Source organism: Aythya fuligula, chromosome 17 (genome assembly GCF_009819795.1).
Source record: "Aythya fuligula isolate bAytFul2 chromosome 17, bAytFul2.pri, whole genome shotgun sequence".
NCBI lineage: Eukaryota > Metazoa > Chordata > Aves > Anseriformes > Anatidae > Aythya > Aythya fuligula.
The window spans coordinates 941154-965440 of record NC_045575.1 but is presented as its reverse complement, the minus strand read 5'-3'; the positions used below and the strand labels follow the sequence as shown (position 1 = coordinate 965440).

General features: G+C 55.9%; 3 protein-coding genes across 3 annotated transcripts; 1 reads left to right on the top strand and 2 right to left on the bottom strand.

The window, feature by feature from the left end:
* Nucleotides 1-106: 106 nt before the first annotated feature.
* HPS4 (HPS4 biogenesis of lysosomal organelles complex 3 subunit 2) lies at nt 107-13058 on the bottom strand. The gene is made up of 13 exons (XM_032199044.1): nt 13051-13058; nt 12825-12915; nt 12060-12203; nt 11274-11381; nt 11067-11183; nt 10855-10949; nt 9235-9304; nt 8489-8522; nt 7849-7945; nt 6492-7395; nt 3914-4046; nt 3034-3142; nt 107-1508 (listed from the first exon to the last, which is right to left on the bottom strand). The coding sequence occupies exons 1-13, from the start codon at nt 13056-13058 to the stop codon at nt 1337-1339; spliced, it is 2082 nt and encodes a 693-aa protein (XP_032054935.1). The 3' UTR covers nt 107-1336.
* An 82-nt stretch (nt 13059-13140) lies between these two features.
* On the top strand, nt 13141-15325 carry SRRD (SRR1 domain containing). Its single transcript, XM_032199043.1, has 7 exons — nt 13141-13265; nt 13356-13396; nt 13545-13678; nt 14081-14179; nt 14258-14412; nt 14618-14663; nt 14933-15325. Exons 1-7 carry the CDS (start codon nt 13141-13143, stop codon nt 15155-15157), a joined length of 825 nt encoding a protein of 274 aa, XP_032054934.1. The 3' UTR covers nt 15158-15325.
* An 852-nt stretch (nt 15326-16177) lies between these two features.
* TFIP11 (tuftelin interacting protein 11) lies at nt 16178-24037 on the bottom strand. The gene is made up of 12 exons (XM_032199368.1): nt 23847-24037; nt 23568-23721; nt 22756-22912; nt 22126-22253; nt 21496-21648; nt 20363-20872; nt 19553-19659; nt 19165-19333; nt 18716-18959; nt 17841-17983; nt 17405-17570; nt 16178-16617 (listed from the first exon to the last, which is right to left on the bottom strand). Exons 1-12 carry the CDS (start codon nt 24035-24037, stop codon nt 16262-16264), a joined length of 2478 nt encoding a protein of 825 aa, XP_032055259.1. The 3' UTR covers nt 16178-16261.
* Between the last annotated feature and the right edge of the window lie 250 nt (nt 24038-24287).

Below are 24287 nucleotides of genomic sequence, written 5' to 3'. Positions count from 1 at the left end.
AAATGCTGAGAATAACGGGAGCTGGGGGTGGGAGGAGGTGAGGGGCCCGCGATGAGTGATGCCGTGAGGGCACCGTGCTGCACACCCAGCCCCGCAGCCTCCCACCCAGGGCATCGCCACCGCCCCTGCTGCCAGCACCCCGGGGGCATCCTCTTATCACCTCCCCGCATTTTTCGCACCCCTTGGGGCTGTGCTGACCCCACACAGCCAGGCAGCAGCCCCCAGCCTTCGCCTCCAGCACAACGCCTGCCCCAAGGCAGCAGAGGCTCTGGGAACTGCTGCGCTGATTCAGCGCTCTCCAGGCTCGGCCACAGGGCCACCAGAGCCTGCAGGAGCCAACACCCAGGTCTTGTCTTGCAAACTTTTATTTTCACAGTGATGTGTGTGTGGAACAGCAGCAGTCATAAAACACAGCAGAGCCAGGAGGCAGGCACGCAGCCCTCGGACCCATCACCGCCTGTCCCAGCACCAGCAGCGTGCCCAGGGGCTGCAGCCCCAATTTGGTCCCGTTAGCTTAAGGGGCCCCCACTCACCTGTGCCAACAGAGCGCAGACACTGAGCAGCGAGAGCAAGGGGTGAAGCAGGCAGCAGGGTGTCGAGCTCTCAGGTCACAGCCCCCCAGCAGGTCACAGCACCTTCCTGTGCTGGTGGGCGGCTTGGAAAGCAGCACCACACCTCACAGCCACTGAGCAGGCACGCGAGGAGGGGCGAGGATCTCCCAGATCCAGCTACAGAATGAAAAGCTACAGACAGCTGCTGGCGGAGGGCTGGGGGTTTGCAGAGCTTGTTCTGTTCCCGTTAGCAGGAGAGCGCGCAGGCTCTGTTAAGCAAGGTAAGGCACAAAGGTGCAGCAGGGGAGCGTTGCTGTATATGAAGAGGTATAAATAGAGCCCGAGGCTGACCAGGGCAAGGATAGTAACAGAACTGCAGGCAGGGGCAGTGGCTGGCTGTCATCTCTGAAAGCCAGTACTGCCAACAACCCAGTGTCCTGCGTAGCTTAGAGCACAAAGAGGTTTTTCTTTAGGTCAAGGCACCCCAGGAGCCTCTGCCCGCGGCAGCAGAGCACCATGATTACAGTCAATGTAAACCAAACACCCCAACAGCTATTTGCTACCTTCAGTCTTTGGTAAGTGCTAATGGCAATGATATCCTGCAGTAGAGCAAAAGGTGCTGCAGGAACAGGGCACCAAGGGTGCCCCTCATCAGGGCAAGGCAGGCTGGAGCCCCCACAGGTAGCACGGAGCCCCATGCCTCCTACAGAAAACATGGCTTTGAGATTTTGCTTCTTGGAGACGAACCGTCTTTGCTCACGGGCTGGGACACGCTGCCTCGGAGCTCAGAGCAGATTCACTCCGTGCTTCAGCAGCTTCTGCTTGGCCTTGCCCGGCAAGCTGAACGCGCTGTCGTGAGGATTGGGAACGCCCGAGTTGCGGAGCGGAGCACCCAGCTGCTGGAAGTAGGTTTCCTGGACGGGGTTCCTGCAGGCGTACACGGCCGTGGAGGCGTTCCTGGAGGACAGGGGAGAAGCAGCAGTCAGGGTTTGCAGCCCTGTGCAAGATCCCCTTCAGCTCCCAGTGCTGGGCAGCTCAGAGCACTGTGCTCCCAGCTACTGAGAGGGACTGAGGTCTATTTCAGCAAAGGAACACGATGCTGAAACGGGCACCAAACCCCTGCGATGTATTGCCAAAAGGCCACAGGGAGCCAGACCCTCCTTCCTTCTCAAGGGTCCGGGCATCCTGAAGGAAAAAGGGTCTCATCCCTCACGGTCTGGAACCTCTTCAGCAGCATCAACACCCGTGCAGCTGCCCATCCGCAGAGAACCTCCCTGGCAGACCAGCCCAGGACACAAGCTGATGTTAAATACTCCTCGTGTCCAACGCCCCGTCCTCCTGCAGGGACCTATCTCCCATACGGCAGTCCCAGCACAGCACCCCTGCAGCAGGACCCATGAGGTTAGCTGTGTGTGATGAGCCCAGCAATGGGTCAGACAGGGTCAGCAGGAAGCTCAAACCATTCATTAAAAACCACCGTCAGTACTGACCTGGGAGAGATGCGAGGAAGCAAAGCAAAGGGCTCTGTATTCCTCCGTGAGAGCGGAAAGCAGCAGCTGATATGTTTGCTGACACCCTTCTGTGACAACTCTCCATAAAAGCAAGCAGTTTTAGTCATCTTGTTACTCAGGCTGATTCACACACTGAGTTGCTTTTTTTGGGGGCAACACAGAATGCGCCAGCTTACCCGGCACAGGATTTAAGGAGCCAGTCAAGCTAACGCTAACCACGGAGCTCTCCAGCATTAAAGCCTATGATTCACATTCCCTTGGCAGGCAGCATGACAGAAATGAAGCAGTAATTCCCAGAAGCATCTTTATTTCATCACGTTCTGGACAAACAAGCACGGCCAAGCAAGCAGAAACCCTGCACACACACAGCAGGAGCACCCTGCCCGAGATCAGCTGCGGGAATGGGAGCGCTGGAGCACAAGAGCAGCTCCTGCAGGGGCCGTGCGGAGCGCTGCCTGCGATAAGGCCATCCTGCCTGGCGCAGTACAATCGAGTTTGCCACGCACGTTACAGCGTGTTTCCAGCCCAACAAGCCGTGCAAGAAAACAAAATCTAGGTTGCCAATTCTGGGTGCTTTTGGCTCCCGGCCGAGACACAAATTATTAGGAACAGCTATATTTAAAACTGCGTCTTAGAACCTTACGGTGCCGGGAGCCGGCGATGTTCTAGTATTGTGTCTGAATTCAGACCTGGGGCACAGCTCGGCTGCGCCTCCAGCTCACCCGTGCCGGTGCCATTTTAGCTGATCAACCCCCAGATCAAGCCCCAGGCAGAATATTGAGCAGCCTGCCTCTGAAGAGCAGACTTCAGGCAGCGAGGTGACAGCACTGACCGCGGCGAGAGCCACCAGCACGATTACAGCACGTGCCACACCTCAGCGAGCTGTACAAAAGGAGTTCCCCCCTTCTGCCCACTGTGTGAGCCACACAGCAGCCCCGTGCCCGCAGGAGGGAGCGACGACCCCCCCTTACCTGATGATCATTTCGGAGGCAGTCGGAAGCTGGCTGAAGTCCGAGTGGATCAGCGCTGCAGCCCTCAGGAAGTGCCGGTCCAGGGGGCCAGGTGTAGGGGGCAGGTTGGCTGCCAAACAGAGCAACGGGGGCGTTAGGAGCCTGCGCTGGGGAGAGCTGAGCAGGAAAAGGCTGGGGATTTCCCCCCAGTCCCTGGGTACGGCAGAACAGACTGCACAACAGCCTCGGTCTCAGCGTGATCTCGACAGGCAGCGGCTGATTTGTGCTCAGCCACGCACAGCCAAAGCCCGGCGTGCCTCTGCCACGTGTACACGGAGCAGAGGGGCGACAAGGGAGGCCTGAGGTGGGATTCCCTACAGTCAGCGGGCCTCCCCTTTCCCTAGAGGGGTTCCTCTAGGCTGGAGAGAGCCGGGACGCTGCCTGGGAGGCTGCCAGAGAACGGGGCAGGTCAGAATGAACGGCAGCAGCACCTGCACAGGGCCTCCTGCCTGCTCCCAGCCCCTGCCTGCTGTGGAGGAGAGGCTGACACCAGGGCTGAACAGAGCCGGGGGGCTGGAGGTCGTGGTCAAAGAGGGTGTCGAGTCCTGTCCTCGGGCCCAGCAGCTCACAAACCCTGAGCAAACACCTCTCCAAGCGAGGTGCCAGTGGCAGCTGCTCCATCTCCCCACGGGCCCTGTCTCTGAGCCACAGGGTGTGATCAGCAAGCCTTCAGCAGGCTACAAACTCGCTAACGATGGAGTTTCCTCGGCTGGGCTGTACAACAGGGCCATTTCGTAAGGGTAACTGTAAACAGCTTAGCAAGCAACACCTCTGAGCTGTGAGGAAGGTAACCACAGACCCCACAGAGCTCCTGCTGTGACAGCAGCAGGCGAGGGCTTACCCGTGAGCACGTTCTGGATGCAGTCGTAGTGCGTGAAGCTGTAGGTCGCCTTGGCTGAGGACGCAGAGTCCTTGGGCAGGGTCTCCCTCAGGTGAACTTCGAGGCCGTTCAGAGAAGCCAGGCTGCTGTGGTACTGCACAGGGCAGGAGGAGGCACAGGTCAGAGCATCCCGGGGGGAGCAGCGGTGACCGCTGCCAGCAGGGCAGGGACCAGGCCCCCGGCCAGGAACTGCAGTAACTCGGGCAGAGGAAAGCAGCGAGATGGGGACCAGAACGGGGCACCCCAACCCCAACAGGAGCCACTGCAACGCCTGTAACTGCAGCTCCCCCAGCTCAGCACGGGCCTGGTGCCCGGGGGCTGCAGCCTGGAGGATGGATGGGATCGGCACCGAGCCTGCAGCCCCTGCTGGCCCCAAGATTAACTCCCTAATCCCCAACTCCCTAATTCCCCCGCTCCCTCCTCCACTGCTGAGCGGATCACGCCTCCACCCAGCAGCAGGGCAGGGCCTGCCCTTGGCCCCAGCACAGATTTGCTTTTCTCTCCGGTGAGGAGGGGAGGGGACGGCTCCCACCCCGGGACACGCAGCGGGATGGGAGCCCGCCTGCTCTGCCGCAGGTCTGCACCAGGAGCTGCTCTGCCCGGGGTGATCTGTGCCGCCGCGCAAGGAGCATATTTTACCCTTCTTTGGTGTCATTCAGGGGCCTCAAAGCGTTTGATAAATTAATTACAAGCAAGCTTTGACATCCCTGAGAGCCGAGGGTCATTTGTAACCCACAGATAAACAAAAGCTCAGAAAGCTGCGGCCGTGCCTTGAGCCCAGCGCGCCGCCAGCAGCGGAGCCTCCACGCTCCCAGCTCCGTGTCCTGCAGCAAGGTGCCCCTCCTTGGGAGGACGGGACGGGCAGCACAGCTCCAGGAAATAACAGCACCTGCTCCAAGGAGGAAGGCTGTAGCCAGGAAAACCAGGAGAAAAATAAAGCTGGGCAGAGGTAATGGTTTGCCAAGAGGAGATCCGAAGCAGAAGCATGCACGCTGGGAGCAGCGGGTCTGAGGAGACAGCAACCTGCACGGAGCAGCACTGGGGCCACACGAAGGGAAATCAAGTCAAAGGCAGCACAGCACTCACAGGGGGGCTGATCTCGAGATGTGGTGAGCCCAGCGACCAGCTGAGCCAGGACAGGCCCACCTTGCTCACTGCTGGCTGAGCCCAGGGACTGATGGAGGAGGAGCAACGCGTGCCTGCCACGAGCAGAACTAACCCCAAGGCATTTACATGGGCCTATGGCCCTCAGATGTTCCCTCTCAGCAGCGAGTGGGGCTGCGGGCAGCAGGCAGAGCAGAGGCTGGTGTCCAGACAAGGTTCCTGGACATGAGCTGTGGGATGGAGGGGAGCTGAGGGCGTCTGCACAGCACCAATGTCCTCCAGCTCTCGAGCACATCGTTCCTCCCTGTGTGCACCCCACCTCCTGCCCCAGAGACGTGATGGAGCAGGGCCACTGCATGGCTGCCTGTTCAAGATGAGCAGGAACAGGAAGGGGACGATGATTTGGCATTTCTGGTGCAGAAGGCTAAGGCGTCCTGGCCTTGGCTGATTTTGCATCCACCCCTTCCCTGGCAAGCCAGCCCCTGCGGGCTGTGCATCCCCCGGGGCACAGGGGGGTCACGGACACAGCCGCCTGAGCCCCAGAGCTCAGAACCAAATCTTGAGCTTTGTGCCCTTGAGGCTGTGCTGCTGGCAGCCGGCATCAGCCTGCGCTCTCCCCCACCTTGCAGTCTGACAGCTGAAGAAACGAGGTTGTTCCTATGGCAACTGGCACATCAAACGGGCCTCTGCAGCTTTGACTCAGCTCCCCAGCTGAGGCCGAGGCCAGGCAGCAGCTCTGCAGCCTCATCCTTCACAGGGAGGCGCCGGAGCAGCCTCGTCCTCCCCCCGCACCCACGGGCGCATCGTTACCGGCGGGGCAGGCTGCACACAGCAGCACACCCAGCAGCAGGAGGCACCTCGGATCACCCCGGCACAGCACCCACAGGCAGCGCTCAGAGGGCACCCCCCAGTCCTGCCACAGCTCCCCCAGGGACAGCAGGGCCAGGGGGAGGCAGGCCGGGGATCCTGGGGTCCCATCCGGAGAGGCGCCACGGGGAGCTGCTGCCCCAGCAGGGCTCCCCACCGAGCACACCCTGCCTTGCAGACAGCCCCAGGGATCCCAACGGGGCTGCCCAGCAAATCCCAAAGCCAGCTCAGCCCCTGGCAGCCAGCAGGGCTGTCTCGCACCAACACGCCGTGCTGAGGAGCGCTGCGCTGGTGCTGACAGACGGCAGCAGCTACGGGAGCGACCCGTGACAGCTCCCACCTCCCAGGCTGGCTCCTCACGTTCGCTCACACCTCTCGGCGCTGTCTGGGGGTGCTGGCTCCCGCCACGCCGCACAGCTTTGCCTTCTGTGCCACAGAGCAGGTGAGGACAGAGTCGGGAGCAGACTCCCTGCTCGCTCTGCGCCTCCGCGCCCCGTCCTGCCCCGCCACCACCACAGGAGCGGCCGCAGCCGAGGACCTGCGGGTGCTGAAGGGGTCTGCTACTCACCACATTTTCGATGGAGCCCTGGTCAGCTCGGAGGCGATCTTCAGCCAGCAGGGCGAGCACCAGCCCCTTGATGCAGTGGACGTACAAGCTCATCTGAACCACCCTGCCGTGCCCGCCGGTCCCTGCGCCACCCTGGGCTCCCCGAGTGCCCTCCCGAGGCTGGGTGCTGTCCCCGGGTTGGGGACGGGCTGTGCTCTCTGCTGGGTCACCGGGCAGGCTCTCCTGAGCGCCTGCAGCTGGCAGCTCCCCCCTGCTGCTGAGCTCTGGCTGTACACCAGCGGCTGGACAATCTGCCCCCCAGTTACCACCAGTGGCACCACTTTCTCCAGAGACGCTGTCGGGGCTCGGGGTCTCTTCCTTGTCTTCTTCACCCGACTTCCTTCTGCTCAGCTCCTGGGCAGGAGAGCAAACGGCTGGACTGGTGCTGCCTGCAGGACAGCTCTGGGAACTGCACTGTTGGACATCCGAGTCCTCAAGAGATTCCCCCGTGCTCTGCCTCTCCTGCGTGTAGGGGTTTGGGAAGGAGAAGCCTTCCAGGTACGGACCCGCAGCCTGAGCGTGCCCAGCAGCACGCAGCCTGGAAGGGCTCGGCAGCTCTCTCACGGGTCTGTCGGATAAGAAGGACGCTTTTCCACCGAGCTCTGAGCTCCTGTCATCCAGGCAGCTCGGTTCTGCAGCTGGGGAATTCTTTGCCCTGGCTTCCATCCTGGGGAAGCTCTGCAGAGCCCCCGTGTCTGCGAGGCTGCCATCTGCTGCTGTGGGTGTGCTTGAGGCTTGCTCGGGGGGATCCTGCACGGAGGTATCGTTCAGGTCTTGGTTTCCTTGAATTCCTGGTGGTTCTGGAGTTGCCTGGGAGCCAGGAGCATTCTTCTCTCCTCTAAGGCTTGCTGGGGACATGGGCGACCTAGCAAGAGGTAACAAGTTGATTAAACTGCTAAGCAGGATCTGTTTATAGAGAATTATTAAGTATATAATAGCTCACTTCCTGCTACAAAGAACATCCACCTCGGCAAAGGATGGGGTAAGTTCTAACACAGCTCAAAAGCAGGGGCCGCACACATTGAGGACTGCTGGGCACGTCACTGCCTCACTCACAGAGCACAAAGGCTTAAAACAACACCAGGAACTGAGGGAGCATCACAGCTGGTCCTGGGAGACAGCCGTGCTTTAGGCTGCTTCACAACAAAGATATGGACACCACAGATTCCATCCAGCCTAAAAGACCTCAGGCCCCTTCAGCAGAAAGGTGCCGGAGTTTGAATTCATGTCAGAGGAAACAGCAGTGGCTGGTGAGGACACAGTGCCACGCTAACTCCCAGCTGCAGGGGCCTTTTTAGGTGTCCCAGTGACTTCCCACCTCGTCATCCACTCCACTGGGAAGTCTCGGAGCACTGAGACTTCGTCTTCTGTCAGGAACACGGGGATGATACGGACACCCTGCGGCAACGGAGAACCTGCAAGAGCAACGGAGGTCTGAGAGCTGAACAAACATGTCCCAGCACACGGAACAGAAGCCAGACTCCTCAGCACAAAGCCCTCCAGAAGAGGAGGCGGCATGCTACCACCCTGTGTGCAGGGGCATCAGAAGCTCTCCAGGTCTGACTAGGCAGCGTCTCCCCATCCTCCTCATACACTCAGTGCCTGACAGAGTTAAAGTTCTCCCCCTCTTTTTTTTTTTTTCCCCCTCCAACTGTCCTGGCAGAATATTTATTAACTGATGCTCAAAAACGATGACTGAAAGCAGCAGCCATCTGTTTTCAGGGTTCCATCAGTGGCCAAGCAGACACATGGGTAACTGGAATTCATGTTGGGAATCTGCAGAACTCATGACTAAACCCAAAAGAGCAAACTCCTGTGCTTAGCTGAAGGAACTAGCTCTGATTACACAACACCCACTGGCACACGCTGACTAGCAGCAGCGCTGCCCTCGGGGATGCTCCTGCATTCAGCTTTGACACAGTCCCAGGAAATCTCAGCGCCCTGCAGCTGGTGCTCACCGTGTGCCCGCTGCTCCTCGCCTCCACACTCCCCCTGCAAGAGAAGCCAACCATCAGCTCAAGGCACGACTCAGCACTCGCCATCAGTGCCACCAGGTCGTCCCCCCCAGCCCCCTCAGAGGACAGCAGGTATCCTCCCTGTGACTACAGCAGGCCCCAGACCATCCCCTTCTGCAGGTGCAGTTATCAGGTTACCACTCTGGGCAATGATTTATTCCTTAGGTAGCCCTCAAGGCCAAGGGGACTTCCCAAGAACCCAAATCCACCTGAAAGCAGGGACAAATACACCACAGTCTGCCATTACTGCACACTCAGGGAACAAACCCTTGCTTCTCTCCACCAGAGAGAAAGTAGAGGCATTCCTCATACTGGATCTTGATACATTTTCAGAGAAGATCTTGGACACCAGAAATAATTACTTCTGGTAAGTTTTAATGACAATGAAAAGTGACCTATTCATCGCTTTCGGATACTCATTTTGGGTATAGAGCACTACATACCCAAATTTAGGTAACATGCTCATCAAAACATCGTGTATTTGAGAACTCATAAATTCATATTGAAGCAAAAGCAAATTCCTAGTGTAAAAGTCTTGAAACCTTCCTCAGTCATAAGTAATAAAAGCTCTTAACAGCATCAATATTTGTCCTTCTTGGCAACCACAGACAAGACCTGTGGGACAAGAGGTCCCAGAGGGCACCCCCCGAGCGCCCACCTGCACGCAGCGAACACGCTCAGCAGCATACCTGGCCTGGCTCATCGCCCTGGAGGAGAACTTTGGCTGTGAGAGGAGGCGGCAGCTGGGTGCTCACAATCCTGAAAGCACAAAACCAAGTCACCACCCATGAGCACGGCATCACCTGACAGTCAGCTGTGGGTTCTCATCGCTCGGTGCGTCCCGGCTGAGCCAGCGGCAGCGCGGTGCTCACACGAGGCTGCTCTCTGCACAGACCTGCCTGGGCTGCAGGGCCCCATTTCCCAGACAGGGCATCCCTGGGGGGTCTTTTCCACCGCACCCACCCCTCCAGTTTGTGCTAGGCACTCTGCGTGGGTTGAAGGGCCAGCCTGAGACACGGGCTGTACCATACCCAGCACAAAAGGAACACAAGCTGGGTGACCGTCAGGACTCAAATTCTCTTTGTTGGGTCGGTTCCACTACAAACCCTGCTGGTATTTCCTCTGGGCCAACAAATCTGGTTTTGCCAAGTCAGGACCTAATATTAGCAATGTTTCCTGCCACCCCCCGAAGAGCTGTGAGCAGTGGAGCAGATTCAGGAGGACAAACACTCCAGGTATTGCAATGCAGCCCCTCGTACAGGGCTTCGAAAGGTGTGTGATCTCTCCACGTACACCTTGCTGAGATCCACCTTCTTCAGACTCTCCAAAAGACTCTAAAGAAAGGGAAGTTTCACCCCAGCACAAAGCCCTCTGCAGTGCTGCAGCAAGGTTCAGAGAACTCTGATGATGTTTGGTGGAAAAAAACCTCTACCAGAGGGAAGAGCAACGCAGTGAGACACACCGGGGTGATGGGCAGACACAGGACAGGACCCGGTTCTGCAGTCAGACGTCTGCTTCCAGGGCAACACTGCCAGGTTTAAGGATGCTGCAGTGACTCACGCCCAGCGTCCTGCTTGCAAAAGTGACATCATTGCCTTAAAAACGTCTGGCCAGCCTCTGTCAGGCCTGGAGAGCAGCGCACATTGTGGCATAATTCCAGCGCTTGTAAGATGTGCTGCAGGTACAGCCCGTGTCAAAGGGAATGAATGCTGCTGCCAAGGGATTCTCCAAATCCCCCACGGGATTCAAGGCTTTCCTTGATGTCGTTCAGAGCCACACCTGCAGCATCCTCAGCTACCTGTGATTTATCTGCAGTTGAAAGATGACAGATTTCCCACAGGAAATTCTGTCTCATTCTTCTCTGTACTTTCTACCAGTACAGAGAGCGGTCCTGGCTACAAGGCAGACAGAAATATACAGGGACGGGCACTCGTGTGCTCTGCAAGACAGCAAGGAGTGAAAGAATGACGTACACACTTCTTGCCTTCTCCTGGGGACTTCCACCTGAGAAGTCTAACTCGTTAGGCCCTCACGTTTCACTGAATACCAAAGAGAGCAGACTACTCCTTACACTGAAACCTTCAATTCCTTCATGCTTCAGTTTTTCCCACTTACAGACACAAGGAACCATTTATCCTCTCTGAAATACAGCAGCAGACAGGGATGCCCTTGCCTGAAGCATTAACACTCCTACCAGTACCAGAAAGCAGCCCTGTGTACAGCTGCTGCCCCGGCTCTGCTCCCTGGATGCACCCCAGGATCGGAGCTCTGAGCACGGGCAGATTTAAGGGCCAGGCCTGGTCACTTACAAGCCTTTGTAGAGAATACAGCCTGCCAAGACATGGGGAGACCGCTGGCAAGTCTGCAAGATGAGAGCTGCTTTCAGTAAAAGCAGGGGGTCCACCTAGACAGAGAGAAACAGAGGTCGTGTCAGAGAACCCCAAGAAATGCTCAAAACGGCAAATAAAAACAAAAACTGAGGCATTTACAGAGCTATGCACTGCAGAGGACAGATTTTTACCTTGTTCTTGTCCAGATTCCAGAGAGAATTAAAAATCTTGTGGAGGTCATTGGTGTTTTTCTGGATGTGTTCAATGTACCTGTCCCACTGCCTGTCCAGCTCCTCCTGAGAAAACTCCTGCGGACACCCAAAATCCGCGTGGCTGTCACTCCCCGAGCCCTACCACGCTCCCAGCCAGACCCAGCACGGCTGCTGCTCTCTACTTACCATGTAAGCGCGCTGCACAGGCCCATTGTAGAAGGTGAAGAGGCTGATCAGCTGCTCCAGAAACCGTCTACAGCTGATGTCGGAGAGCTCAACAGCACAGCCCAGCACCTTCAGTGCAGAAAGCCACAAATGGTGAGCGTGACGACCCAGGGACAGCAGGTGAGAGCAACTCTTACTGCTTTTAAGTGAGTATCAAGGGTGTACAGGGAGTTCGGTGGCAGGCAAACATTCCCCAGATTCACAAGTCTGATTAAAAGAAATTTCAAAGATACCCAAAGGAGAGCCCTGGCACAGCCAGGATAAGTAAATGATAGCAGCAAGCCAGTTTTAGACGCTGTCCTTTCTCATTGTACGTTAGATGACCTAGCTCAGTGCTCTAAATCATTACCAACATTTTCCTGAAAGTAAGGACTTTAAAACATTCACATTCACCTGCAATCTACAGCAACCAAGATGTTTAATTTCGTTTTGGAGCTGCCGAGGAAGAAACAGAAGTGCCAGGGCCTTCTGACTTGTTCCAGCCATGGCCAGGCACATCCCAGCCGATGCACTGGGCGTGGGGGCACAGAGGGGCAGGGGGGGCTCTTACAAACCGGGTGAAGGGATCACCCTGCACATGCCCCCACTGCAGTGACCCAAAGCTGCGTGGCCTGGCAGCGAGGAGCCGAGCCCTGCAGGCTCCCCCCGGGTCTCCCTGTACCAGGCCCACACCCCCTGGAAGAAAATCCCTCAGTCTGCCGGGGCTTCTCATGGGTTTAGCGGGTGCCCCCAGCCCCCAGCACTCACCCACAGGTGGTCCCCGTCGGCTCTGACGGCGAACTTGAGCTTCCTCAGGCGGATGAGGCCGGGGGCAGCCCCCGAGATGTCGGCCACGCAGCGCACGGCGCCCGCCAGCTGCCCGCACAGCAGCTCCTGCTGCTCGGGGGGCGTCTGGGGGGGGGGGGGGGAGAGAGCGGCTTTAGGCCTTTAACGGGGCTCGGAGGGACGGCGACAACACCGCGCTCAGAGATAATTAATTATAAATACAACTGAATCGAGTGGGTGCAGCGGGACAAGGAAATTGGGGGGGGAATGGGATTGAGATGTGTTTTCAAGCAGCACCAGGCCTGGGTTACCGCGGTGCCTGCAGCCCCCCAGTGCCCCCCAGCCCCCCTAGCGCCCCCCAAACCCCCCCCCCCGGCCCTCCCAAGCTCCCCCCAACACCCCCAGGGCTTCCCAGACCCCCTAGTGCCCCCCAGTACCCCCCCACTAGGCTCCCAAGCCCCCCCCAGCTCCCCCCCAGTCCCCCCCAGTACCCCCAGGGCCTCCCAGACCCCTCTAAGCCCCCCCTAGTTCCCCTGGTGTCCCCTCAGTGTCCCCCAGCCCCACTCCAGAGCTCCCCAGGCCCCCCCCAGACCCCTCCAGTACCCCCAGTGCCCCCCAGACACCCCCAAGCTCCCCCTACTGCCCCCCAGTGCCCCCCCAGCCCCCCCCCCCCAGTGCTCCCCAGCCCCCTCCGGTACCCCCAGGCCCCCCCCATAATACCCCCGGTGCCCCCCCCGCCCCCGCTACCTGCCGGGGGTGGAAGCAGCAGATCCCGGCGCTCGTGGGGTCGCCCTCGCCCCGCACCTTGGAGCCGTCGTAGAGGAAGAAGCAGCTGCACCTGCGGGCACGGCCACCCCGGGGCGTCAGGCGGCACCGGGACCCCCCCCCGGGACCCCCATGTCCCCCCCCTCCCCCGGGCTCCATCCCCGTCCCCCCCCCCCCCCTCCCCGCTCACCACGGGGCCGGGCCGGGCCGGGCCATGGGGCCGTGGCGGGGGGGGCGCTGCCGGTCCCGTGCCCGCCCCCTCGTGACGGCGGCGCCGACGGCGGCCGCGCGGGGCCCGATGGCGGAGGGCGCCTGGGAACCGCCGGGGGGGCGGCGGCGGCGGCGGCGGCGATGGGGACGGGAACGGGGCCGGGGGGGGCCCGAGGAGGGGGGCGCGGTGCTGAGGAGGCTGCGGGAGGCGCGGTGAGTGCGGGACCCCCCCCCCCCCACACACACACAAACACCGGGCAGCCCCCCCCCGGCACCGCTCACCCCCCGGTAACCCCCCCGCAGGGACGAGCTGCTCGGCTCCGGCTTCTGGGAGGACAGCACCGGTACGTGCGGGACGGGGGGGCACTGGGGGGGCACCGGGGGGTCGGGGGGACACCGGGGGGGCCGCTGTGCCGGTGTAGGGGTGTCCCGGTGTCCCGGTGTCCCCCCGTGTCCCGGTGCCTGACGCCCCCCCCGTGCCCCCCCCCCCAGGAGCCGTCCGGGCCCCGCCGTGCGGCTCGGGGCGGCCGTGGCGCTGCGTCTGCTACGGGCTGGGCCGCTTCGGGACCTGCCCCAACGCCCGGCACCAGCTGGCCTTCCTGCTGCTGCTGCTGCAGCGCATGGAGGTACGGCCCGGGACCAGCCCCACGCGGGGCCCACACCCCACCCGTGTCCGGTTCCCACCCGTGTCCCCGGCCCCACACTCGGCCCTGTCCCCAGCCCCACACTCAGCCTAATCCCCATGCATGTCCCCAACCCCCTGCATGTCCCCAGCCCACCCTGGGCCCTGTTCCCACCCGTGTTCCCCCCACGCGTGTCCTCACACCACCCAGGGCCCTGTCCCCATGTGTCCCCCACATGTATTCCTGCCCCACACTCAGCCCTGTCCCCACCCGTGTCCCCAGCCCAATCCCTATGCATGTCCCTGACCCCCTGCATGCCCCCAACCCACCCAGGGCCCTGTCCCCATGTGTCCCACACATGTTCCTGCCCCACACTCGGCCCTGTCCCCACCCGTGTCCCCGCAGGTGCCCCCTGACCGCTGCCTGGTGTTCGACCCGGCCTTCTCGGAGCTGGAGGTGGCGGCGCTGGGCGAGCTGGGGCTGCGGCTGCTGCCGGAGAACGAGGTGAGGGCAGCCCTGACCCAGCGGGGTCCCGGCCCCTGGTGCAGCCCCAGCCCGGCCCCAGCACCCCGCTCCCCGCAGGAGGGCAAGCATCAGGTCGGGGATTCGCCCACGCTGTTCTACATGGTGCACTGCGGGAAGGCGCTGTACAACAACCTGCTCTGGAGGAACTGGGCCCCGGCCGCGCTGTCCAACATGGTCATCATCGGCAACAGCTTCAAGGGGATGCAGGAGAGGTGCGCACCCCGCCCTGCTCCCCTCTCTGCTCCCTTCCCTCTGTGTTTGCCTTTTTCCAACGCTTCTGTCGGGGATGTCTGTGTGGTGCCCAAGGCCTGGCCATCCCCATCCCTTACCCCTGCTGCCCCCCGCAGCTGCAGAGAAGCTGGCTTCAGCTCCCCGAAGGGCACGGCCCTGCTGCCACCTCACGGCTTTGTTTTGCAGAGTGCTGTCAAGAATACTGGAGAGAGATTACTCCTACATAGCAAAGGTAGGAAGCACTGTGTGTTTTTTTTTAAAGTGACTGGTTTGTGCTGACAAGCACCTTTTAATGAGAAAGGGAATTAATTGCAACTGTAAAGAAGGGGGTTGGTTTTAAAACCTTCTGTCTTGTCAGCTACAGTATAAAAATGAATCCTCTTTTTTTTTTGTTGTCTGCAGAAGACACTGTGAACAGGGGTAACGGGTACAGCTAGCACGGTTCCCATCCTCACAGAACAGTTTTTACACCGTACATAACATTTTTTCCAATGTGCACAGATCTTAAAAGGGACAGAGGAGGTGGCGCTCCCAGCACACCCTCGGTACATGGACACCTTCAACGACACCTCTGTCCACTGGTTTCCCCTGCACAAACTGGAGCAGCTCTCCGCAGAGGTTTGGGAGTTCCTGGAGGAGCCGACGTACCAGGAGTGCGAGGACTTGGAGATCATCAGGAAGGAGGACGAAGGTAAAGGGCACAGCCCCGTGGCAGTGCAGTCCTGACTGTGCCCCGGGGTAGCCCCGGTCCTTCCCAGGGTAACACCAGCGCAGCCGAGAGAAGCCCAAGCGCAGACAGCGTCACCCCCGCCTGCAGCAGCAGTGCCTGGATGCTGAGCCCAGTGGGACATTTGTGGAGCTCAGTGGTTTTTTAATAAAAGTGTTTTTTTTTAATAAGCTGTGCTTTGACTCATGCTCAACTACAGCAAACTTGGGTAACTGCAGAGAGCTGCCTTTTAAACCAGCTGCAGAGCGCGGTGATTGCGCTTCTGATCTCCCCTGTCACGAGCAATTCAAAGCCTTCGCCTGCACCATGCACGTTTTGACATACACAGAAAGGCAACTAATTTGAGGGATGTGCAGCTGAAAGTGGCAGCAGCTGGTTCTAACACAGGCTTATAAAAGCTCTTTTCAGGCAGGGGACTCGAGCTGTTCAGTGCTACTACAACCAGCTCTCCAGACATTCCTCTTTGAAGAGCCACGGCATTTCCCTCTGGGGAAAGAAGTGCCCACAATTACTGAGCTCCTACAGCACATCTGAATGTACTAGAACAGCAATCTCCCTTCCAGCTCTGCTTTGAGAGGGGCACTGGGAGCTAACGAGGGCCCGAGGGCTGGGGCAGGGACCAGGCTGAACAAGCCCACGGCACCCCTGGAGAGGTGCCCAGCTCCTGGCTGCAGCTGGCAGAGAAGGGCCCAGTGTGAGGGACAGCATCAGTACTGCAATTATCACTGCCAGGGCAGCGCAGCAGCTGAGCAGCTCTGAAACCATCAGGGGAGCCTTTCAGGGTGACCTGCTGTTGGCGATGGCCCTGCTTTGAGCAGAGAATGACTACCAGGGGTCCCTTCTAACCCCCACTGGTCTAATGGGTTCAAACCATTACTGAAGTGGTGTCACAAGTGGCAATTACACAACAGCAGAACTGCTGGCTCCTCCTCAGCACCACCTTCCATGAATAATCTCACCTCTTGACATTGTCGGAGCAGCTAAGAAACCAATCCCGGTGTACAGCTGAAGCTTCGTTATTTACAAACCTGTAACTTATTTATTTTATGACAGTTACCCTAAAAATATCATTAAGATCATCTTCACAGTTCAAAGCAGGAGCCTCACTTCGCCATATCGATGAGACTCTGGAGGGAGGTTGGCACCCAGGTCTTCTCTCCTTGCACAAACACAACGCCCCTGTCGATGTAAATCACAATCCGCCCAAACGTGTACAGCTGCTTCCCCTCGTGCCGCTTGCCGATCACCGGCATGAACACGATGTTGTGCTCCTCTGCCTTTGTCTGAATCAGGTCCTTGAAGTTCATGGGCACGGAGCTGGCAGCCATGCCGATGCCTCGCTGGGCCATGTTCTCGGCCTCTCGCCGCTCCTGCATGGCCTCGTACTGGAAGTCCTTCCTCCGCTCCGTGTGCGTGAGGTACGCGATGTTCTCCCGGGCACCCGGCTGCATGTAGCCACCTGGTGGGCAGACAAAACGTGAGAACAAGGTCCCTGGGCAAAGTCGGGCCAGGACACAGTAAATATTATTTACGTTGAGCCATAACGTTCTGAATCATCCCTTACAGCTTTTGTTGCTTCAGTTTTAGTGGTAGTGTTAATACAACAGACTAGAAAGATGAATCAGAGACCTGCAGCAAGAGACGGGGTTTGATAATCCCCAACTGAATCTGAGCGTGCACAAGGATGCTGCACTCCTGCTGAACAAGGGAAAATGACAACAAACAGCAACAACAAAATGTACTCCTCAAGGCCCAAAACCAGGACGAATTTCAGGCACTGCTCCCTTGGGTATTTCTTTCCCTTTTTACACAGTTTAATTTCCAGCAAATTCCTAACAATTCTTTTGTATCAGAGGGAGGGTCATGTGGAAGGAAGGGCACTGCTCTAATGCTAAGGAGAAGGAAAAAATAAACCCACACTAAATTATAGCTTCAGAGGCCAACAATTTGAAGTAATGGTCTCTGCTGCTCTCTCCTGACATAAAATACCCTGTATCCAGGCGATGCTGAAAAGAGAATCAGTACCCTAATGGCACAGGCACCAGAGATAAAAAACAGTTTGTGCTTCACTGAAGCACAGATAATTACTATGGGCAGAGCAAAGTAAAAATCCTTCTGGTTCTTAACGCTCACTGGAGCAGCTGCAGTGCTGATTAGCAGGGCCATTCCTAAACACAGCCTGACAAGAACCAAGCGCTGCTGTGCTGCCACCACAGCAAATGGAGCCACCACAGGAAGCCACCTACCAACGCTGGAAGAGACAGCCCGGTTCATGATATCGAGAGCTTCATTAAATTTGTCTTTGATCGACGGATGTGCCAACACTTGGTCTGAGAACATGGACTTCCAGCCCAAGTACCACTTCGTGATCTCTTCATAATTGGGGCTGTTGCTGAGCCAAGAGCACAGCACCTGCAAAACAACAGGACCAGTCAGACTCAATTGGACACAATTATGAAAGAATGTCCATATAATGCATTACTTCATTACTGAGCTTTCAGTAAAAGAAAGACAATGACAGTCTGAGGAAAAAAGTCTGGTCTCCTGGGTACGGAGCTATGATGGAAACAGCTGCATGTAGCAGTTGAACCATTTTGCCACTGGGGCAGCAATTACTAGGTCAGAGTCAGTAAAAGACTTCACTTTGAACCATGTCTGACCCAGCTTTGGTAAGCTCCTCACCTGCAGCCACTTGGGGAAGAAGTGTTTCTCCAGCAGCCCAACAAGACTGGAGACAGAAATCATCCCCTCCCAGTCAATCACCCAGTAGAAGGCATCCATGTGCTGCTGGTGCGGGTTTATTATGAGTTCGTTCAAACACATCCCTAGGAAACAGGAAGACAGGAAGAAGAGTTACAGCAGAAGGCGACTTACAAGTGCCCTGAGCTATTTCACAACAATACATGCACGATTTGAGGAGCCACGGTACTGAGCATTACCCCATGAGACTTTCGGGATCTTTAAACTCTTTGCCTGATCCCTGACACTGGAACAGTGCACTTCCATTTCCCACAATTACAATTTGCTGCCAGAGCTGAGAACCTTAAAACATTCAACTGTTTTTTGTTTTTGTTTTTGTTTTTTTTTTTGTTTTTTTTTTTTTTTGTTTGTTTGTTTGTTTGTTTTTTGTTTTTTTTTTTTTAAACCACAGAGCTTTTTAGCAAAGTTGCATGGCTGACAGGAATTGCAAAATCTCATGGTGAAAGCATTAACACAGGCCTAAGAATACAGGAGCACCACGCTATAAGTTGTCTCTCCATTCCTATCCGACAGCCATCAAATACTCCTGTCAGCTGAGGCATCAGATGACTTAGAAAAATAAAGACAGAAAACACTGAGAATAATCACAGGACTTTCCCATGATTTCTACAATGTCTGCCTTTAAAAAAAAAAAAAGCATGGTAGTGGTAACACAAAAGAAGATGCAAACTTTGTCTAAACTCACTAATAATTTTTGAAGTGACACTGACAATCGTGCCCACGTGATTTTTCAGGGGTTAAGGGGGAAGGCAGCAACGAGCTGATTCAGGAATTCGGCACTGTTTGGCCTGTCTCACCTAGCTTAGGCACAATATTTTTGACCATGAAGGCCTCCCACGACCCAGGTGTGAACACGTCCTTCCAGGGCTGCAGGATGAGCTTGGCTGAGGAGTCGCTGGGATGCCATTTCTGCAGCGCGTTCGCCAGCTTGTTTCGGATGGGAGAGTACAGCGGCTCCAATCGTGCCTGCATCAGGGGAAGCCAGGGGTGGATCCACGAATGGATTGGCACCGTGTCTGTCAAAGGATTCCAGTTTTCAACCTGAAGGCAAAACACAGAAGAGAACTCATAAGTCCATCTGTTGCCAGCAAGTCTTGCCAGATACAGAAAGAGCCATAGTGTAACCCCCCAGTTCCTAAATACACTGACAGAGGCAACAGGCCGGTGTTGTGGAGGTTGTAGTTGGCTGAAATTGAAACACTGCCTCAGAGCAAGGCTGCATTCCAGCGCAGCTCTCCCACTTTACCTCTTTCTGTAGCTTGGGGAAGATGAGCTGATCCAGAATGTTATCCAGGATCCACACGGGAACAACGTGCACCCAGCTGTCCAAGAAATCCACCATCGACCCGCAGTTCCTCGGCTGCCACTGAGCCACTATGTTCCTGACATATGGCATCCAGATTTCCCACATCAGTCTGGAAAAAAAAAAATCAAAGTTAAGTTCAAAGCTGTAGCCCCAAGCCTAGATAAACTAAGCAGACAACTTATTTAAAAGCTACTTCCTTTTATGTAGTAAACAGCTGGGTTTTAACAGACATCTCAAGAGAATCATCTGGAAAGCACGCTTCTCTCTCTTCCATCACTGAGGAAGCAGCATTTGAAGGTACTCAAAGTGCAATTAATTTCTTATTTACCTGTGAAAAGCATCTGTTGAGAGGTCCTGCCCACCGTGCGATAACAGCTGGTCGTTTTCCAAAAGGCTCTTCCACTTGGCTATGATCTCCGTGCCATATGTACAGTCCTGGAAGCGATAAGGTGTAAGTGGTCTTTATCCTTTTTCCCTCATTTCAGCTGATATCTACAAAGAACAGCCAGCGGCGTGCTCAGCCAGCCAGCTTCACACTGACTCTGACGACAAGCTAGGAGCCTGCAGCAGGTATTAAGGTCCCACAAGAGGAAACCCCCCCCTGTATGGATTTATCATACCTCCAGGAGGAGGAAGGATTGTCAGAACTTTTTCAGGGGTGCACAGAGAATCCAGACTCTTAATGGACCACAGCCTAAATGGCATTAGGAACAAACACTGCATACCTGACTGCTTGAAAAACAGACCCCTCTGCTTTTCAAAAAATAAGGACTAGAGATTTAGCTTTTATCTGCCTTTTCTTCCTAACATCCATGAAAAGACTTGACTTTAATCCTACAAGCCCCTAAACTGTCGGCCATTCTACACAACACTGGCCTTGGGCCCTAGGAAGTGTCTGGGTACGTGTGCAGGGTGGATCCATCTTTCTGCACGCTTATCTCACTCTGACATGAACGCTGGGAGCATTCTCTGGAGCCTTCCTTTCTCCTGCCAGGTGAGAGGAAGGGGCTCTGTCTCTTTTTTTTTATTTTATTTGCTCTCCAAAGTGGACAGGAATTCTGGGCAAGGAGGGGAAAGTTAAAATAAAAAAGCTTAAGCCGTCAAATAAAAACTGCAGATAAATCAAACTAACACGCACCTTGAGGGGATCCCAGTTCTTGAAGTAGTCTTTCATGAGGGGATAAACTATTGCCACCGCCAAGTCCACCCTATCAGACATTCTGTATTCTTCGTAGTACTTGTCTTGAAGCGTCTCAAAAATCTTTGCACACTCATCCAGGGTCAAGGGATTCTCACAGTTGGGCTGCATCCGCCTCTCGCACTCTTCCACCATGTCCAGGACCTTGCTGAGGTTGCTGATGGCAGTCTCCTCGTGCGAGAGGACTTCAGACATCTTCTGGATCTCGTGGGTCAGGTTGACGACCATGTCCCTCTCGTACTGCAGCTGCCGGTCGCTCTGGATGATCTCCTGCTCCGTGATGTCAATGAGGAGCTGCAGGTTGTGCTCCAGCTCAGGCAAGGCGAATCCCTGGGGCTTGGCATCTTTGCCCAGCGGCTGCTGAGGGCTGTCGTCAGGGATGTTGTGCTTGTGGCTGATCTGACTGTAGCTGTAATAAACCTTCTGCTCCCGGCCCGTCATATCTATAACCTTCCAACAAATAAGAAAAAACATGTCTTAAAAAAACGTATTTCATATTAAATCAGGAGGAAATCCCTTACAAAATTGGAGATTTTCAACTACCTTCATTACTCCTGCAGGCTAGTAACGAGATCTGGTATTCTGACAGGCAACAGGAGGCTACCTCTAACAAGGCCCACTGCTGGCCTGAAGATTTAGAACGAATAAAAAACATTCTGCAGTCAGAGCTGGAGGACTCTGCCTCTGAACTCAATTTTACCGCTCCGCTGAGCTAATCTGCAAACTGTGTTGATGCACGCAGTATTTTGTTTGTTGTTGTACAGAAGTCTTTGTTAATTTAATACTTTTTTTTAAAGACATGTTAATTTTAGGTGAGTATCTTAATTAAGCTATGTGAGCTATGACAAATGTGAGACAACTTGCAAAAGCAAACAACCCCAACGTCCGAGGTGATGTTGTGGTCTATTAAAGGAGTTGATAATGAGTCTGAGGCCTTGATTTGCACGAGGCTGTAGACAGTCAGTTTTTTACAACTGCCTTCTATTGAGGTTACTGATGGCTAAAAAAACCCTCACAACATTTAGTGGATGAATTGGCTTCCAGAGATACCACCACTTGGGTATCAGCCTTACCTTGACCTGAGACAGCTCCTTCTGAGGGGCTGAAAGCTGTTTGTTGATCCTGCCCTTGGCTTTCAGTTCTTCTACTGTCTTATAGCTGTATTTGGGCTTCTTCTTGCCTCCATTGGGATCCTTCCGCCACTGACTGAGCTCTTTTTGAAATTCCTAAACAAAAACAAAATGAAGTTATTGTTGATGCTCCGTCTCACCCCAAAATTGTCTATTTTCTATGGAAAAAATAACCACTAGATCAATGAAGAATGATGTGCAGCAGAATAACAAGGGAAGAGGTAAAGCAGAGCAGCCAGCTGGCTCAGCCAACCACCTTACTCTCAATGCTAGCAGAATGTTTCTTACCTTTTTTTTTTTTCCCCTCTAAGCTAAAGCCAACTACTTATTTGGGAGGGGACTGTTTGAGGATGGGGTTCTAGGAAGACCACCAGAAAAAAGTGGGCCAGAACCAACAAAAAGAACATTGCAAGGACAAGAATAAATACCACATGAATTTAACTTAGATACATCTCTAACTTCTTATCTAAAATGACTTCAGACAATTTTCTTTAACACGGAAGCTGATACTAGAACTGAATTTTGTAGAAACTGCACAAGAGGGAAAGCAGGTGTACCAGGAATCATAAATACCTCTTCGGCTTCTTCTTCTGAGTCAACAACAGGGAAGTCTTGCAAAGACTGGCTGGTTCGTTCAGAGCCATACGCTCCCACAGCTCCTTTGCCTTTTCTCTGCTTGGCCTCAATCGGATTGATGATACCTAACAAGACGGGAGTTAGATCAGGAGGAAGAACAGCTTAACAGGGAGAATACTTTTCTTACAGTACCTTAATTATCCCATCAGCACAAACACCCAGCCTCGTGCTCCCCCTCCATTACTGTGGTATCCTTCTCCACTTCACTTATTTCTTAGCGACTACAAAACCACCGATTTGCATAGGTGCACACACACAGCGTTACTCACAGCTGCATTTTATTGCTTTTTCATTCTATCACATAAAATAACACCCCCTTTTCTGTGAGCTGCCAACCCTTGGCATTTTGTCTCCCTTCTTTCCTCCTGCTCTCGCTTGCAGAAGAGCAAGAACACAAAATTAGCCTTTGATAAGTTACATACAACTGAACCTCGCAATGTGGACCCAAATCTCTTGCAGGAGAAACAAGAGCTCATTTGCAAGCCACCTCAAATGAGAGCTCTTTATAGAACTCAATCCCTCCTCCAAACCACAACTCAACAAGAAACAGCCACACAATGGCAGTACCTTGTGCATTCTTCCCGAGACCTTTTCCCGGAACGTAGCCCATCTTCTGGAGGAGCTTCTGCCCGATGCCCTTGGTGTGTCTCTCCCAGCTGCCAAAGTCCATGAAAGATTTTGTGCCCCCTACGAAGCCTTTCTGACTAGGCTTGAAATTACCGCCCTATTAAAACACACAAACAGAACACAGAAGATGTTTGAGGAGCTGCAATAGCCCCGCTGAGTGTCTCTTGGAGAGGCAGAACTCCCCAGCAGCGATTTAGCTGTCAGCACAGCGCACTGCTGCTTCCCCTGCTCACTGCATCAGGGGGCCACGTCTGTGCCGACAGAAGCTGCCTGCCATGCAGGAACCCACTCGAGCTGCTAGTTATCAGGCTCTGTCACTGGCTTTAGCTGGAGCTGTTTCCTGATTCTTACTGAATTTGAGAGCTGAAGATGAGTATTTTATTGTTTTAATCTGTGAGACGCTCAGATCAGTCATATCGTTCAGGGAGATTAAGAAAATTTGGAATTTTGGTTGTCCAAAGAAAGGAAACATGCATCATATGGAAATGCATGCTTTTAGTTTAACCTCAGCTAACCAAAGGGATCATTTAGGAAGACAAAGAGCCCACAAGGGGGTGATTTTCCTAAGGGCACACAACATTACATCAGAATAACTGTGAGCAGAGAGAGAACCTCTCCCTTAACGGAAGACCCAACCGTGCGGCTCCCTGGTTTTAGTTATTTGTCTTTCCTTGGTGCCCCCTCGTTGTTCCATGAGCCCTTCAGCTCCCCAAGCACACCGCACAGAGCTGCGAGCACCGCGGGCCACGCACCGTCTTGAGCTTCTTTGGCACGAACTCCTTGGGCGCCTCCTCCTGCTTGGCCGGCCTCTCGTCCTCCTCGGAGTCCTCCTCAGACCCATCCTCCGCCGCCGCCTTCTTCAGCCCGGCGCTGATGAAGTTCACGGGGGCCGAGTAATCCCTGGAGCTGCACCGGGACCGCGCGGGGGGCGCTCAGCGAACGGCACCGGGACCGGGGGGTGCCCGGGGAGCCCCGGGGCCGGCCCCCACGGCCGGGAGCCCCCCCCTTATCCCCCCCCACCCCCCCCGTACCGCTTCCCGCCGAAGCTGGGCCTCTCCTCGTCCGAGTCGCGCTCTGCCCACACGCCGTACGTGGCCTCCTCCTTGCTGGGCCGGTGCCGCGCGCGGTGCGGGTTGAACTCGTTGTGCAGGTCCCAGTCCGACACCTCGAAGCGCTCCAGCTCCACCCCATCCTCCGCGCCGTACAGGTGCGACATGGACATGGCGCTGCGACCCCCCCCCCCGGCCCGGCCTGGCCCCGCCGCCCCCCGCCCGCTCCCGGTGTCGCCCCCGCCGCTGCCCCCCTCAGCCGCCGGTAGCCGGAAGCCGCGCCGTCCTCTTCCGGTACCGCCCCCCCACCATAGAGACGCCGCCCGGAAGGAGAGGCCGCGCTCGCGCCCCCGTGCGGGCGGGGCCAGCCGCGGGTCCTACCGGGGGGGGGGGGTCGCCCCTTATTAACGCGCGCCTCAATTA